Source organism: Lineus longissimus, chromosome 11, assembly GCF_910592395.1.
Source record: "Lineus longissimus chromosome 11, tnLinLong1.2, whole genome shotgun sequence".
NCBI lineage: Eukaryota > Metazoa > Nemertea > Pilidiophora > Heteronemertea > Lineidae > Lineus > Lineus longissimus.
Genome location: NC_088318.1, coordinates 16707395 through 16725823, shown reverse-complemented (window position 1 = coordinate 16725823; position 18429 = coordinate 16707395). Strand labels below are relative to the sequence as shown.

At 40.5% G+C, this 18429-nt stretch overlaps 1 protein-coding gene and 1 long non-coding RNA gene across 4 annotated transcripts; one reads left to right on the top strand and one right to left on the bottom strand.

Moving 5' to 3' along the window:
- Positions 1-846: 846 nt before the first annotated feature.
- LOC135496408 (copine-3-like) lies at positions 847-18422 on the bottom strand. Of its 3 annotated transcripts, none has more exons than XM_064785754.1 (15): positions 18339-18422; positions 17332-17503; positions 16811-16990; positions 16491-16565; positions 16129-16203; positions 15511-15594; positions 14691-14780; positions 14332-14427; positions 5800-5886; positions 5551-5610; positions 5046-5179; positions 4682-4788; positions 3965-4095; positions 3415-3651; positions 847-2671 (listed from the first exon to the last, which is right to left on the bottom strand). In XM_064785754.1, the coding sequence occupies exons 2-15, from the start codon at positions 17497-17499 to the stop codon at positions 2567-2569; spliced, it is 1629 nt and encodes a 542-aa protein (XP_064641824.1). In that variant the 5' UTR covers positions 17500-17503; positions 18339-18422; the 3' UTR covers positions 847-2566. The 3 variants fall into 3 exon arrangements, with proteins under 3 accessions (XP_064641824.1, XP_064641822.1, XP_064641823.1); XM_064785752.1 differs by lacking the exon at positions 18339-18422 and adding an exon at positions 17880-17959; XM_064785753.1 differs by lacking the exons at positions 15511-15594; positions 18339-18422 and adding exons at positions 15367-15450; positions 17880-17958.
- Positions 10358-12871, top strand: LOC135496409 (uncharacterized). The gene is made up of 2 exons (XR_010448666.1): positions 10358-10622; positions 11167-12871. It is a non-coding gene; the product is annotated as an uncharacterized LOC135496409 (long non-coding RNA).
- Positions 18423-18429: the final 7 nt, after the last annotated feature.

Below are 18429 nucleotides of genomic sequence, written 5' to 3'. Positions count from 1 at the left end.
ACGGGAGAATGGTCACTGTAAGAATTTTCCAGTAAGAAGTGTATAATATTTGGGGTTTTCCGTGATTGTCCGGCCGAATTGGCAATATTGCCATTTGGGATGGTGAACAGAGTTAGAAGCAAATGCAAGGGCAAATGCGACGCTTATGATTTATTTAAACAAATAAAATGCCCGATTTAACATCCTTCAGAATCAGGGGAATTGGGCGTTTCCATTGATGTACGACGCAAATGAATGGGTTGTCCTCATGCAATCACTTTGGAAACGCATTTTAAAATAGATGTTACGTCCCGTTAATGCCAATAATGGGGCACGTCATCATCGCGTACATTCGGGAAAAACTCCCTAACGAGACCTATGAGATTTAATGGGTATATCTAAAATTCGAAATAGGAACGAAGACCGGGAGAGTGTCCGAGTGTCTTTTGAGAGAACACCGAGAGTCATCACTTGGATGTGATATATCAAGACATCGCGACCTATTCTATGCTTGGATGTGCCATCTCGGGTCATTATTGTGACAAAACACGTTGGATGTGACATCTAAAGTCATTGGTATAGACAGAACACCCAGTCATTACTTGGATGTGACATTTCAAGTCACTGTAGTGTTGAGACAGAACGCCCTGCCATTACTTGGATGTGACATTTCAATTCATTGTTGACATAGAACACCTTTGGAATTCTGATTGAAAGAAAACACTGAAGGAATGTTCTAATTGAACTTTCTTTATCTTTGTAAACAGAAATTGACAATCGTTTTGTTCTGAAACAATGATTGCAGTCTTCAGACAGTGGATGAGAGGCATCCTGGTTCAGTAGGGACAAGGACCAAAACAATAACAATTGATATAATATCTTATAATTTATTAACATAATACATGTAATAATAATAATGCCAAGTTATTTTGACAAATCTGTCCATTCTTATGGTAGATGATGCACAGGGACCATTCATAACAGAATCAGCCGTAGAGCAAATATACACCCTATATGACTTTTATAGAGTAGGCCTATGCCGTTGGTTTATTATTACTGGTGATCCAAGAAAATAGAAATGCTTGTTAGTGTTGTAATAATGCATACGAATTTGCTGAAACTTCGTATCAATAGTATTTGTATCTCTATCTACACAACGGCAATGTTTTATTCAGTTTGTATTTCCCCAATTGGAACTTTTCAAATTCAATTACAAGTTTCTAATTTCTAACAAGCAGCGTAGGCCTTTAAGATCTGCAAAGTCAAAGCTCGGACACATGAAACAGAAGTTTATATTGCCTCCACAAGATTAAAAATAGTATGCGCTGTAAGGTCTGATGACAAATTTGTAAATCAGATGAAAATCTTCTGAATGTCCGCAAGTCTGGTAGCTTCTCATAAAGCATACCGGTACATTTTTCTCTCAATATTTCTGAACTGAAGTTCAAATCACAAGAAATTAAGTCGCCTACAGAAGAGGATGGATAAACATGTGAAAGACTGTTGTATACAATAAATAAATAGTGTAGACAAATAAAATGCAATTAAAATATTCCATCACCTCAGAGGACAGACGCATCATTGTGGAATAACAAAATATCCCAAGTGTGCCGCCATGTTAATTAAACCTCAATATTTCGTTAGGGTGCAAATCTCCAATGGGTGTCTTGTTCTTGGATATATGCATTCTGTTAACCCTTTATATTCACCACCCTAATAATTTCGTAGCGCCGAACCACGTAGATCTACGTGGCCCAAATCCCCTCCCCCTTTGAGCTGGTTATCTGAGTCTCATGGACTTCATGAAAGAACCACGCCATCGCCATCTTCAGGGCAAGGGAGGAACTGAAAAGACCTTCTGAACTACGCCGTAATTCAGAAGATCTTTTCAGTTCCTACCGTGCCCTCAAGATGGCGATGGCGTAGTTCACAGCTTTAAATAACTTCACCTGCGCTGAAGGTGTTCAAATCAGCGAATATTGTGGTGAACCCCTGGCGTTGACCCATAATTTTTCATAAAAACACAAAAAAACCTGTATAAATATTCGCCAAAGTTGATCAGGAAGCTTATATTGGAAGAATTTCCCGATGACAAAGCAACAATTTAGCGAGCCTAACGTTCTCACCCACTCTACAAGCAGTGGCGCCACCTACAGACATAGACCTAACAATTGACACCGAGATGCTTACACTGAATATATCAAAACTAAAGGAAATTTCTCCTCATGAACAGACAGACAATTATTTGAAGCATGATCATGTTGTTAAATACACTTCATGAGGAGACTGTACAAATAATTATAAAGTAAAGACAATTTCTTATACTAGCGCGTTTACATTGTACAACATTTTTGAAAGCACCCGACATCTGTTCCACATTCAAAGCGGAAACCTTTCACTGTTCACAAGCCATAATCTTCTCATCAAATGATCTATCTCTCGATGGGTGTGCCATGCAAAATGAAAATGCTACATTTCACTTTGAAATTACAATTTTGCTGTGACGGGTCACATTTACATTGTCTGACAACGCGCTATCCCTGGTAGACAAGGATGAGCTTCGGCTCTGATGACCAGTCCCCTGTCCTCACTGCAACCTCGGTCGTGGAGCCATGCCGATCATCTTGAAGTACCCGGTCACTTGTCCAGGAATCTCAAACAGGACATGACGGGCCAGTTCAGCAGCTGATGTCTGAAAAGTTAACAAAATTTATTTAAATATCTTTGAATTATTCAACACATATCCTGATAGAACTCCTGATAGAAAGAGGTGACTTTATGAGTCATTATACACTAACATAGAGATGAGGTGGAAAGAGTCTAATTAATGAGGGAGCATGGACTTCATGAAAGAACTACGCTATCGCCATCTTCAGGGCAAGGGAGGAACTGAGAAGACCAAACGGTCATTTCAGTTCCTACCTTGCCCTGAAGATGGCGATGGCGCAGTTCTTTCATGAAGTCATTTAAAGTTCTGAACTACGCCATTGCCATCTTTAGGGCATGGCAGGAACTGAAAAGATCGTTTGGTTCCTACCTTGCCCTGAAGATGGCAATGGCGTAGTTCTTTCATGAAGTCCATGAGACTCCGATATCAACCAGCTCAAAAGGGGGAATTGGGCCACGTAGATCTGCGTGGTTCGGCGCTGAAGGTGTTAATGAATGAGTCATTCAACATCAACAGAGAGTTTGCGAAGAAGGGACAAAATATATGAGTCATACAACACTTACACAGCGATTTGGAAGATGGGGCCAAATTAAAGAGTCATACGACATAAACAACAATGGTCAAGACAGGAAAGATGGAACGCCAGGAATCGCTAACAACAGTAGAGTTAAAAGAACATACAGACTTGCGATTTTTGAGCCAAACGCCAAGCCATGCCTATACAGCCTCTAAGCACTTACGTCAGAATCACCAGTGGCAGAACTTACATTCGAAAACTGCCGAAACGGTATGAACTGGACGATGTCCCGTTTCACTGGGTGACCTGACGGTGACCTCAAGACACCGTCGTCGCCGTCTAATTCCTGCATGTCGCTGAAGTCTGCGCCGCCGACACCAACAATGATGATGGACATCGGCAGGCCAGAAGCGTAGACGATCGCTTCTTTCGTTTTGTTCATGTCAGTTAAGATACCATCGGTCAACATCAGGAGAACGAAGTAGGACTGTAACAGAGAGACAAGTAAAAGTCATTTGTTAGGTATATCCAGTAGAACCTCTCTATTAAGGACACCATCGGGACTGACATATGCTGTCCTTAATAGAGAGGTGTCCTGATAGAGAGGTCAAATTGAAGGGAAACAACTAATTTGGGACCAAAACTAGTGTCCTTAATAGAGAGGTTGTCCTTAATAGAGAGGTGTCAACTAAGGGAAGTTCCACTGTATATACAGTAGAACTTGTCTGATATTTCCTGCAGAGAACCACAGTAGTTTAGTTTCAGAGTGGTTTTATCCTCGTATGATGACAATCACTTACATATTGTTCCGTTTGCTGTGCTTGTTTGGCAAAGTTAGCCACATGATGGATAATAGGCGCCGCATTCGTTGGCCCTGACAGCTTCACTTTGGAAATGCAATTCTTATACGCATCTACGATTCCTTGTACGCCTGAAATATTGGCAAAATTATCACTTAAGTTTTGGTATCATCTGGTGACATCTAAAAAAATTCTGAACCAAAATTCTCACTCTCATTTTCACAATTTTAATTTGATTGTATTGGGACTGACTTCAAATTAATCTTAGCTCAAATCCATTTTCAACTTCCTGGCTTCAGACAGACCCTGCAGGTCAACCAACAAACTCCTCATACTACATGTACCATGCCACAGATCTCTGCCCTAATTAACACCTTCAGCGCCAAACCACGTAGATCCACGTGGCCCAAATCCCCCCTCTTTGAGCTGGTTATCGGAATCTCATGGACTTCATGAGAGAACTACGCCATCGCCATCTTCAGGGCAAGGTAGGAACTGAAAAGACCTTCTGGACTACGGCGAAGTTCAGAAGGTCTTTTCAGTTCTTCCCTTGCCCTAAAGATGAAGATGGCGTAGTTCTTTCATGAAGTCCATGAGACTCCGATAACCAGCTCAAAGGGGAGGGGGTTTGGGCCACGTAGATCTACGTGGTTCGGCGCTGAAGGTGTTAACCTACAAAGTGAGCTTGGTGGCTTTTCAACAGAAGGGGAGAGTTACCTGCACAGAATGGATTCTGAGGGTTGAAGTTGATGGCAAACTCATGTGAGGTGTCGTTCAAATGAGGCAAGAAGGCACCAAATCCGAGGGCAGGGAACATCTTATCTCTGGAAGGGAGAAACAAGAGGGGTTGAACATTAAGGTCCATGTACGGGTCTGCACACACAAACTGGTGGGTTAAATTGCTGTTCACTCTTTTTAAATGTTTGGTTGAAAAAACAACTTGGGACTCTTTCCGAAATTTCTAAATCACTTCAATACCTACGTGTCAAGAATAATATTTGCAGACAGCACCAACTGATGGTAAGGCTTTCGGTTCATAGTGGTTTATGTAATGGAGTTGGGTGAAGATGGTGATACCTACGTGTCATAGTCCTGACAGACAGCACCCACTGAAGATATGGCTTGCATATATTCATTTGGCGCATAAGGGTTGATGTAATGGAGAGAGTTGGGTGAAGATGGGTTGCCATTTGATCCTGTGAAATCTATACCAACCTGTTGAAGGAAAACAAAGAGAAGTTGATTTTCTATGCTGATTTTCACTCACCTTCATTTGTTTTTACTCACCAATATACTTGGTTAGATTTACAATCTTTCTGTATGCCAAGTCAGAGAAATTGATATCAAACACCAAGTAACTAACCAATGGATATGACTTTCACCAACACTATAAAGAATGTATGCTGGCTGTGTTGGTGACCACCGATACTTGTAAAGTCATCTTGTAAAGCCCTCTTATGAAGGCTCATTTAGTTGAGCCTCCCAGGTCCGTACACCAAAACTGGGCTAAGTGCCTTGCAAAAGGACAACAAAAGAATCAGTATTTAATCGCATTTTAATTGAATCCACGGGTCACAAATACTCACAGTAAAGTTGATCTGCAGTCCACTGAATATGAAGTCAAGGAAGGAGTGTTCTTTGGTTAGCTGAAATGAGAACATTTGTATATAGGTTCCGTTTTGTCGGATTGAAGGATGGGCTGCACATGGCCCTCAATACTCCTTTAAGGACAGAATCAGCACCAAACAAAACTACTAGATATTGTTGAATGAGTACTGCAGCAGAACTGAGTGTGTCGTTTAACTGACTGATGTTATCAAAACCGAATGTCTCACCTTCACTGAATTCAATATGATGACACCAGAGTTTTTATAGCTCTTCTTCTTGGCTTGTTTCTTGGGGTTGATGCATTCCCACTCTTTCTGCAAAATAGAAGGTGAGGAATGGGTTTTTTAGTATTTTTCTAATATGATATACTGATATCAATTTCTATCATGAAATAACCAGGGAAATTGATTTATTTCACAACCGTGCACCTGTGTCACTGTAGTCCATTGAGTGGCGTCAATCAATACAAGGAGCCTGGTGAGCATGTTATGGATTGAATTGTTGATATCAATACTAGATAGAATGAAACGTTCGGCCATTAATGAATATGGCAGTGCAAAAGTTCATAGAAATGGATTCATCATGCAAATCTAGTTGCAGGCAAAATAAGAGTAAAATGAAGACAGGCTCGTCCATGCACTATTCAGGCTCGTCCTTGCACTTTACAGGCTCGTCCTTGTACTTCACAGGTCTGTCCTTGTACTATACAGGCTCGTCCTTGAACTATACAGGCTCATTTCTGTACTATACAGCCTCGTCCTTGAACTATACAGGCTCATCCTTGTACTATGCAGGCTCGTCCTTGTACTATACAGGCTTGTCCTACAGGCTCGTCCTTGAACTATGCAGGCTCGTCCTACAGGATCGTCCTTTTACTATATAGTTTGTCCCTGTACAGGTTTAATGGAGGCAAATATTAGCTCTGGTTGGTGAAGATAGTATTTGTGCAGTGTAGAGTTGACCTAGACATGCTGAGACTGTTTGCATATATATAGTAAGGGCTAAAGCGACGCAATGCTCTAGAATACTCGTTTGTTGAGTGGTTTGTTTAAGTACTGAAATTTTAAAGTAAAGTTGTCCGAAACTGCTCCCACTGGGAGGACCTCTCTGAACAATTCACACAACCAATGATGCAATACTTAAGGGAATAGGGACCCTGTCTCAAACTGGAACATTATTGTGGGGCTATGATTTGTTCATCAGTGAATTGGTTGCTCTCTCGACGATAACAATTATAAGGTTTATCATATTGAGACAGATTGTAAAATCAAACAATCAGAAAAAGTTCCCGTCTACAGTGCCCCTACACTTGAGTACGATCCTAACTCGAGGTAATTACACTGATGATTTGCAAAGGTATGCACGCACAGCATTCATGTTGTTTGTACAGACTCATTTGCATTTTTGCATTAACGATTTTCCAAACGGCCTATAGATGATATCACAATAGGAGTATAACAACACCTACCATCTGGCAGTCTCTAGGTAGGCTTACAGTTGCAGGCTACATACTCTAATAGGACTACAGACCAAGGCCTAGGAAATATCCCAGGTAAGAGAATGAATGATATATCCTTTTTCATCCAAATACTGGACCAGACTCAAGTTATCCTATTTCTTAACAAGCCCTATTTTTCCATTCAATATACTTTTTGTACCACAAAGGTCAGGAGTGGATAAAATTGCAATAAATTTTCAGCTCCAATTAGGATGGGCAGATGATTATATGATGCACAGAAAAACAGACAGACCAGCTGACAGATTTTCTAATATAACTTGCTTTGGGTGAACACGAAAACAATACAGGTTATTGCTAATATTGCTGTCTTTCAATATTGTCTCTGGTCAACACCCACACGTACAGAACCTGATTGACTGGTATGTTTCTGTATGATTCCCTTGTATGTTTCCTTTTGAAATCATCAGCACGTGCCGATTCGGACAGGTACAGCTACGTTATTGACAATATTTCTTTATGATATCAGTCGTACCAGCACGTACATACAGAACTGGACAGGAATGTCACCAATATTTCTTTCTGATATCCAGTGCTGTTATCAGTACTCACAGATCAGGACAGGTACTTTACCAGAACGCCTTTGAGCTTGCTCACATGTTATTTGTATCTTATACAAAGTCTAACTCCACCTGCGATGACTTCTAAACCATTTTGAGCCCTTACTCCAATAGGTTAAGAACTGTGAAGAGCCAGGAGATCGAATTTCTAACCCAGCCCTATACATCATCTTGAAATATTTCATGGCATGATACCTCAATTCCACAGCTGCTCCGATAGGTTTTTTAATATAAGTACCTTAAAAACAAATATTTGGAATTGCAGTCTGCCTGAGCTAATAAATCATTAATTTGGAGAGAAAAAATACCAGAGTCGTTTTCTGATAATGATTAGGTCAATGATAATTTGGTGGTGTGATGCTTAATTGAATTTAGATGGAGTCCTTCTGCACTCTCATTTCTTTCAATAAATGACGTACCCAACATTTATATTCATGATGTCCATATGCGTTTTTGCTGAAACCTGTAATGACATCATGTTTCGTTGATTTTTTGCATTTGCTACTTAAATGTTTTGTCATGATCATACTCAAAAAGTGTGCATCTCAAAAAATGTTTCTATCTTTATTTGTATTCAAAAATCTGAATGCAGAACTAAGTGAGTTTTCCATTTTCTACTTTCAGCAATAGACAACCTACAACGACAAAATGGGCAAAGGCAAAGCTGATTTCTGTCCCGGTATATTATGGTCTATCTTATGGTTCCTGGCGCTCTTGTTTGTCGGCTGGCCAATAGCGTTCTTCGTCGCCTGGGTCTACATATTGCTTCTTCCGTTCAGTGCCTGCATTGACCCACTGAAAGGAATATGTGATGCTATTCTAACAGTCGTACAACTTCCTCTTACTTGTGCAGAAAATATGATGAATATGAAAGCATGTGGCAAGTAGATGTTTGGATCTGATAAAAACAGGACAATACCAGACAAATAATGGCAACACAGGACCTTTACTAACTGCTGACAGCTCACAAGCATCATATGTGGATAATCATCTAGTGAAAAACCCTCATTGCCAACAAAATGGTTGCTATGGATTTTTTCACCTAGTTGCTAGGTGATACTGTGGTTACCAAGGTGATAAAAAAGATATATTCTGGTTTTCAAGGATATCTGTTACCATGGATTATTTCACCTGGTTGCAAGGTGATATTGTGATTGTCAAGGCTATAACATGGATCAATCCTAGTTACCAAGAATGCAGTTGCCATGTATCATGCCACTTGGTTGCTAGGTGATACTGTTGTTGTCAAGGAGATACCATGGATATATTCTGGTTGCCATGGACATTTTGCAATGAATCATGTGACCTGGTTGCCCTGGGGACACCACTGTTGTCAAGGTGATAGGATATTTCCAAGGTGCCAAGGATCCTGTTGCCATCAACAATGTCACCTGGTTGCTTGGTGATAATATCGTTGTCATGGCAATATGTGCATTGGTTACCAAATAGGAACTGCTTCATACCATTTGAAAGGAGGATGAATATATTCAACGAAACGTAGTTTTTTGCATATGGACTGTCTGATGGTGGAGGGATGATGATTTATGTGGATGATTTATATGTAGTCTTTGAAGAAGCCATTGTCCAAGTAGATCGAAGGATATTCTCTCTGCCAAGACAGACTGCCATTACACCTGGATATGGCACAGGCGCGTGATGATATAAGAAATCATAGCGATCAGTTTCACTAAAACCCACATATAACCCACACATATAACAGTGTCAGTGATGTGTGCATCATTTTTCAGACTGAGCATAACAGTCAATCGTGGCCAATTGGTTGTTATGATTTCTGTATCATCATGCACCAGTCACAAATCGCAATGGAGGACCGAAATGGTGGCCTGTGTTGGCAGTCACAGAACAATGTACTCACTGCACAGGAATCTGTACAAAGGCAATTGAAAAGGTAGCCGTCTGCACTAGAACAGCAAGTGACCCATGAATGTTCAATGTTCAGTTCAATATCCATAATCTTATCAGGGAAATGACAAATGCTATGCAAACCTTGCAATATCATCAACGATTTAAAGTCAGAACTTGCGATATCTCAAAATATGATCCAGTAAACAGCAACTATTAAGTTTCCTGCCTAATCTACTTCAGAGAATATATATGTAGCATGTGTATTTTAAAAGAATAACTGTTTTTACATAATAAACTAACCTTTTGGTGTAAAACATATCTTCGAATTTCTGTCCCACTGTCGACTATGCGGGAAGTTGTGATAACATGTAATTAGCTTGGTACCTGCCAGCCCAGCAGTAACCGGAGCTCCTCTAAAGATTAAAAGTTCAAGTTGAGGTTAATACAGTCTGATATCTTCTCATATTAACTAGGTAGTCTAGAGATCCATTTTTTTACTTTAACAAATTTGCCAAGCTCAATTTGTATTAGAAAACTTCATCAAAGAGGAAGTTTTTTAGTATAAAGAAACACATTTGTGAAGATTTTTCTTACACAAAGGGTTAATGACGGAACAATAGCATAATATCACTTGACCGATAGTTTTCTCAGTCACATGAATTAATGAAAAACAACTGATTCATAATCACTACTCTATAGCCAGGAGCATAATACCGCTGACCTAGAAACTCTCTAATTGGACATTGTGAGAGAGTCAAACCCAGCACAAGTTGAGCTCAAATGTTGTACAATGTCTCACAGATAATGTACTTGATCTCTGAGAGAGTAAAGTTGAAAACGAATATACGATTGGCTGCAGCATAAGTAAGGCAAAATCACAAGTGGACCATCACACACTTGTCTAAGTCAATGTACATAGATTTGTTTGGAATCGGGTTGGAACCCACTTCAACTTTTCGACTCGTGATAGCTAGGCTTAGACAATCAGAACTGCCAGTGGTTGATAAGGCTGGGTCAAGGAGTGTAGGCTGGTAGCTTGTTTGCACTGGACGCACGTAGACCAAGAAGGAAGGAGGACGTCAGGAGAGGATCACTGCAAAGACTTAGAGTAAGTAGACCAAACGAATGCAAAATACTTTGCAGAGACTTCCAAGGCACATGGAAGGATCAATCTTCCCTCCCCTAGAATCTTGACAGGTCTTTCGGCTACAATTCTCCAAAGCCAAGCAAATTAGCTTTTGCTGCCCCTGGGGACCTAACAAAATTGAAATTTGCCTATGAACTGTTAAGGGACATGATTAGCTTGGACAACAAGAGAAAAACGTTGCGTCAGGCCAACTCACCAGCGCAACCTGTGGGAGGTAAATCATCTTACACAAGACACCTGGCAATTTAGGAGAAATCTGAGCCTGGGAGAAAAAACTTGCACTGCAAGATGCTCATACATGTACCTCCGTTTCCATTGAGGAATGGGTCCAACAGGAAATCAAAATTGGGAAGTTAAAGCTACCATGCCAAAAACCCTGCATATCACTGCCCCCATGGCCAAGCAATGCTAACTTGGCCAAAACTTGGCCATACATGTGTAAATTTTTGTCCTCAAAAAGGAAACGATATTTACTCTGTCGCTAACGATACCCCATTTGTTTCAGCTAGAGCATCATGGGATCTGGAGACGGTAAGGGAGCAGGCGCGGGGATACTCTGGGCGATCCTCTGGTTCCTCATCTTAATCTTCCTCGGCTGGCCAATCGGATTCTTCATCGCTTGGCTGTACGTTCTCCTCCTGCCGTTCGCTGCGTGTATCAAACCGCTCAAGGACGTCTGTGATAGCATTCTCAAGATTGTACAGCTTCCTTACACTTGCGCTGAGAACATGGTAAACATGAAACCAATCTGCTAGGCGGTGGATGTGCGGGACTTGAAACACACGTGGAGGATTCTTCCAAAAGGTGGCAACACTGATAACCTATTCCGTGTTGTCGGTTTCCATCCTTACACATTCGCAAAGAGTATGGCGAAGACGAAATTAATTTGATCAGCCGTCGTTTCGCAAGTATGAAGAAATGAATTCTCCCAAAGATGGCAGCACTCATACCAACTTCTGTGTTGTCGATTTCCAATTGACTTAAAGGGGAAAACAAGTATAATGAATCAACGATGATGGACCATCAGCTGGCACACAGCTACCACTGCAAGGAGATAGCGGACTGGCTGTAGAAGCTAAATGATATAGCGTACAGGCCCCCTATATAAGCGTTTATTTCTGAACATTCTGAAAGGTAGTCGCCCCCTCACGGCCAGTCCCCTGTTCTCCCTTTAACTTGTCATGAGTATATGAAATCTACAACCATCAGCTCGTTGGACAAAGTTTCATGACAGTTGTTTCATGATCAAGTTTGCCCAGCATAAACTATCACATGATTTTCCTATCATATCATGATTTAAGCGAGGATACTGTTTGCATGACCTCATGACATCTCAAGATCATCACCTGACACTGATCCCATAACAGGAGGTTTTAACCTTTCAAGAGTGACCTAGTCGTTTGTACAGATATATTCAACTACAGAACTACAGATTTTGGCCGATTTTCAGTTGGACTGAGAACAAAACACGAACTGTATGTGCGTACGGGATATACTATGTTTTTTTATTTATCCATTTCATGCTGTCAATATTATTTAAATGTATAACATGTATTTTGCTCAAGAAACTTGAGTATATGCCTTTGGAAGTAATGTTCCCATACTTCGATATGACTTACTTTCGGCAGGAACTGGTATTTGGTGCTCAGAAACTTGTAAATAAGTTTTCTACATTTTATAGCTCTTTATAGATCTGTGATTTCTGATGTAAATAATGTTAAGATCACAATGTAAAGATTTATATTAATCGATTCGGGAGTTTGAAATCACTGACAGTCAAAGTTCACAGATCTTTTCAAATAATGTGTAAGGCAATCAGAAAAATTTCTTATTGTCATCAGCACGGGTATGTCTATGATCATACATGTAGCATTCAATTAGCAGGGCTCATCCTGACAATATATCGGGCCATTTCACTCGATACTACTTACTCCCTCGGAAACATGCGTAAGGAGAAGTCGTGCTGTGGGCCCTGTTTGCAAGAGGATGGGCACTTATTGACACAATGGGTAATATGAATAATGACTAGTAATGCTTTTACTTCAGTTTCGTACACAAAGGCCAAGTGTAAATGTGCATGTACATGATGTTTTCAGTAAAAGCATTGACTGGCCTTAATTCATATCATCCAATGTTCTGTACCTCTACTGGTATCATGAGTATGTAGATAATATAGCTTTGCAAATAAAACAAATAGATTTATAGATAAACTAACAAGGTTATCCCCTTAAATTTCACTTCTGTCACCGATTATATTTGACAAAGATATAGAGAGTCGATACGCCAAGTTGTTATCTAACCTTGTTAGAGGGGTTAGACAGTGTGGGACATGAACCACGCATAGAACAACATCTGCCTGGACGTGACATGAATCCATATGCTTAGTAATCAATATGATTACAATATCTATCATTAACCCTTTAAAGTTGAGCTGACAATTAGAAGAGTTTTAAAGTTGAAGAGAAACTACACAGCGAAAAACATTGTCTTGGCCTGTATTGCAAGTCACCAGGTCTTCACAACACGTATAACGTATAAGATACTTTAGGTCCGTCAGACGAGACTAAAAACTTTGGTCCCTGTACCCAAGTGTCTATGCCAGGGCAAGTGAAAGATCCCACATAGGTGGACAGTAGCCTATAGTGGACTCCATACCTCTGGCAAAAATCCAATAGAGTTACGACGCCAGTAAAGATATAATATGACATCATATCATAGTGGCAGAAAATGCATTCACAGGAGACTTGGCAAGGCCCACCAACACAAAATGTTGTGCCTCTCGGAACTCAAAGTGTGAGCATCTTAAAATTCCCCCATTGGGTTATGGTTGGTAGTATACCTTTTTTCCATCTATGGTAGATTCATCCCATTCAAGCTCCAAATCAATAATTTGAATTGTTACATATTCATGGCCTACTGTAGTACTCAACAGAGTGTCATTTTTTCTAAGCAGCTATAAAACCAATTCAAGTCAGCTTGTATAACAGTACACACATTTAGGTGTAGGTCTATATACTAGGTGTAGGCCTATATACTAAATGCTTGGCACCAGGGAGTGAAGCATAGGAATCCCATTCAAACCACCTGGCAGACTAATTTCCAATCAAGAGTCACTTCACGATAAGGAAGGACCTTGATGATCTGTTTACCTTCTGCAACAGAGCATTCATATGCAAATTTGAGACGAGTATCGAATACTAAATGGCATCGAAAATGAGGCCTTGGCACAGGTCTGAAATTCAAAAGGATGGCAGTTTGTGACAGCAAATAAAGGTGGCAACACTTTACCAAGACACTGGACTTCCAAATTGACAAGGCAGATTCTCTTATCTCTTTGATATAGTATCAGACAACCCAAGTTAGAGATTTAGAAGATTGCATGTTAAATTATTCGAAAGTTTACCCGTGAGAAACCAGCAAGGTAAATCACAACAGAAAAAATTTAAGAGATCATCGAGTCTGCATGCAGGTACTTGCAAAAATGACATACAATGCTGCAACAGAGGTCACAATGACATAATACTAGATCATCTTGTGATGTCACACGATGTAAAGGGCGGCCATCAGCATATGACAGTCCCAAGGGTGTCCTTATGAGGGAAGGTTCTACTGTACTTACTCTTTAAGAGTAAACTTGAACCTGTGAACACATCTAAACATAGGTACTTACCGACGTCTTTTGTGCTTCCAACATTTCATTGACAGTCGTATTGAATCCTCCAATGAAGTCATGTGATCCATCACTATCGTAATCATAGCAGTTCACCTGAAAGTGGACGTGGCAAAATTTTTTGACTATCTGAGCAGGAGAGTTGAATGCAGACACTCAACTGAGGTACATCTTCTACTTCTTATAAACAACACAGAGGGCACTTTACAGAAGGTTATGGCAATTGCACTCAAACAAATGCAGTAGAACCTCTCTATTAAGGACACCCATGGGACTGACAACTGTTGTCCTTAAAAGAGAGGTGTTCTGATTAGAACTATTTCGTCGATGCGTGACGCGTCAATTGATTCTGGTCTCACCTGAAGCGTTCTGTTGTAGTCACCACCAGAAAGTGACTGCGTCCGCATTTGGAAATGTCGCCACTGTGGATTTAACGTGTTCTTTATTACCTGGAAGACAAAATACGCAGAGAATCACCAAGTGATAGAGTGAGATGAAGCCTTTTTTAAAATACCATACACCGGTGGATATTCCATTGAAATAAGTTCTCCATTTCCATAATTAAAGGAGGTGTTGCTCAATATATACAGCCATGCCGGCAAAGCCAACTATATGTAAACCCAGCCATAACCGTTGATATCTTCTGCCGTTTCAAGGTCATAAACATGCCCTACAATAAAATAACATTACTGGATTTTACTAACAACTTGTTTTCGATGAGTTCCAATAACAAAAAGAGACAAGTTTGGGAAGAGTTAGTGAGTAGACGCCAAGAAAAAGCACAAGAAGATAGTTAATTTTTTGGGCACACCAAACATGCCCAACCACCGTATCAACCCTATGTGTTCCCAAGCACCAAAGTTGACTTCCATGGTTACTGATTACTACAGATATCACATTCACAAGTGGCTGGACCGACCTACAGATAGACTGACGGAGGGTATTTTAATGTCCCCCTTTTGCTCCGCAGAGCCGCATGCGACACACTCATGATATCTAGTCAGTAAACATCAAGACATCGATATGCAAAAGTACCTCTGTTCTATGGACAGTTGCGGTTGAACCATCCACGTTCATCCTCAGGAACTCCAGACAAGGGTCAGACTTGCCAAAAGTATCCTGAAAGCAAGACGAGCAGTTTAACAATTTGCATTCCATTCAGTTCAGTCATACACATACCTCGGTTCTATGGACTAGAGTCGTAGCACCGTCGGATCTAATCTTCATGAATTCTAAGAACGGGTCGGACTTCCCAAATAAATCCTAAAGAATGAATTGAAAGAGTCAAAATAGACAGTGCCGTCCTTAAAAAAATTTGCTGGTTCGAAGTCAACAGATGAGATAGGTTTTGACATTATTGACTATTTAGAGGTCACTCAATAGTTTTGGGTATGGTCATCCTGACAATATCAGGCCATTTCACTTGATACATACTTACTCCCTCAATGGAAACATGTGTAAGGAGAAGTCGTGTTGTAGGCCCTGTTTGCAAGAGGATGGGGTATGGTAGGGTTATAGGAAGCAAACAAATGTTTAAGGATGGCCTAGAACAAAAATTTACAGAAACTGTGAACCTTGACATTTTTTTTTCTTCTGAACCTAGTGAAAGTGTTTCACTTTTGGAGTTTCAAGTTGGTGTCATTTATCACCAAAGTGGCCAGGGATTCTCTGAGCTTTTAACTTTGTAGTTTCTCAACTGTCAGCCAGATGGCAGCATGTCGTAAGATCAGTTCCAGGTGACAACTTGCTCTCTCCACACCTGTAAAACTCGTTGTGCCAAATCGATCAGTTCCCTACCTTTTTGTCCAGGTTCTTAGCACTGAAGTTGACTAAAAGAAGTTCATTGGACCCAGATAATTCCTCAGCCAAAACCTGGAAAGGCAAGTATACGTCAAGACGTAACATTATTAAAATCCAACCGGAAATCGTTTTGAAGAGAAACTAAAAAGAAGTAAACTACTTAAACTTTTCATGATATTTTGAAAATGATATGGCATACTGGAGAACAACATACATTTTGTACTCAAGTTTGAGCCTCAGGTGATGCACTTATCTTGAATGGGACAGAGATACTTGTTAGATACCAAGTGTTCAGATACTTTTTTACACAACTGCAGTGTATATAACTAAGGCGAGATCATATATTTTTGGCAACTTACACAAATCTTTCCTTTGCCAGCAGGGTGCCCATTTCTCTTCAGCAGTGGTTTTCTGTAGGGAGCAGACGCCACTACCTGGAAATGTAAGAGGTATCCATAATTGAAACAATGACACTAGAGAGCCACTATGAGGCCGAACTTAAAGGCATACGCCTGTATACATGCAATAACATAATGGAAACAACCAGAGAGTGGAAATTGAGAAGGCAGCCAACAGCTTGGTAATAATTCCCCTAAAAACTCTACTCGTCCTTTAGAATTCGAATTTGTTGAAAGAAATATTAGCAGAGGTTGATAGAATTGAATTATCATGATATTACCTGTCCCAGCGTGCACTCCAACTGGCCCAGAAAGTCATCATCATCAAGCTCTGGTGTTGCATTGTCAATATCGTATACCGCAATCTTTAATTTCTGGACTTCCTCGAAGTAATAGTCGATGGTGAAGGCTTTGGAAAACTTTGGGCACAGGCAGTTCTTGATGTTTTCGGTTCTTCCAACCTAATGAGTGGAAGAACAAATATAAGCGGATCGAGGAGACAGAGAATAAGGAAGGTCCCTTTTCTGGTCAACACCCCAGAATCGAAGGGCTATTTCAATGTTGTTATGCAAATACCAGTTACACCCCCTAATTCTGATTCTAATAATGAGGAAGGGACAGAACTTAGGTAGAACCTCTCTATTAAGGACACCCTAGGGACTGACTAAGGCAGTCATTAATAGAGGGATGCCCTGATTGAGGAGGTAGGATTAAATACAAATGGCCTAATCCGGAAAAACAGTGACTTTTTCCTCAAAATAGCACTGTTTAATTGATCTACACTATCACCCCTAAGACTTACCTCATACCAGTGCTTGCCTCCTCTCAGCATCATGAGAACAGCACATGGGTCCGACTTGGATGTTGTGTCTTTATTCAACAGGTCCTCGCATTCTATTCTGATCTCGACTTTACTGCACATGGTCCCAGGACCTGTGGCTAGTGGTGGTGGAGCGCCATATCCAGCCATTTTTCTGAAAAGCACAAATCGGTTTTTCATTCATTTACAGTCATACTTTTTCCTGGTAAGACATCTGAAAAGGTCCAGAGAAGGAAATACATTTAAAAGTGCAAGGGGTGAGATGGTGAACAGGCCTTAATAGTTTTTTCACTTTTGACATCAATCATTGCATCATTGTCGACATTGTCATTCTGAATTGAAGACTTTGTCTCCATTAAAGTTCGCGGGAAGAAGGAGAACTTGTGGCTGTCAGTGGCGTTTTGGACACACTGGAGCAGTGGAGGGCCCTGGAGTTGGCATGTTTTGAGCATCTAGTGCCCTGGCGAGGATGTGGTCGACGGTGACGTAGTGATGCAGGATCTTGTACATCATGATGACTCGGGACTGACGTCTTCTTTCCTCTAGTGTTACCCATCCAAGTGTTCGGTGCATGTCAGTGACACTTGACGTGTTGTTATGTCATCGGGTAATCCATCGCTGTTCTACGCTGGACCATTTCGACCTAGTGTTTCATTTGTGCGGTGTGGGTCCCACATCGGGGTAGCGTATTCAAGTTCTTCGAAAAGGCCTATCAACTTCATCTGCCTATATGTACACACTATCCCATACAGTGATACATGCATGTAGAATTCATTTTGGAGGAAGAACTTAGAAGGGCATACTGTAGTGTATGTTATGTACAGATTACAGTGCATACTGTGACAACAACAACAACAATTCTGTACATGGTCTGGTGGGCGGGTACACTTTAGACACTGCATACTCTATCGTTTAGAAAAGATTAATGGATTTAAGGGAATAATGACAATCAATAAATGTAAGGAAAACAATCAAACCATGAAACATACATTTATGAAATCAAAATAGTTCACAATCAGCAAAGTAAAAAGATAAAATCTGTCAGAGAAGGGAATCCCCAACAGTGATTACAGCAATTAG

Excerpts from the sequence above, each read along its gene's own strand:
- LOC135496408 (XM_064785752.1), bottom strand. The coding sequence starts at position 17,905 with ATGGGTAACACTAGAGGAAAGAAGAC. Across the intron at positions 16,991-17,331 it reads GAGGCAAGCACTGGTATGAG|GTTGGAAGAACCGAAAACAT; the intron begins GTAAGTCTTAGG and ends TCCACTCATTAG. Across the intron at positions 5,611-5,799 it reads TCATATTGAATTCAGTGAAG|CTAACCAAAGAACACTCCTT; the intron begins GTGAGACATTCG and ends TTCTCATTTCAG.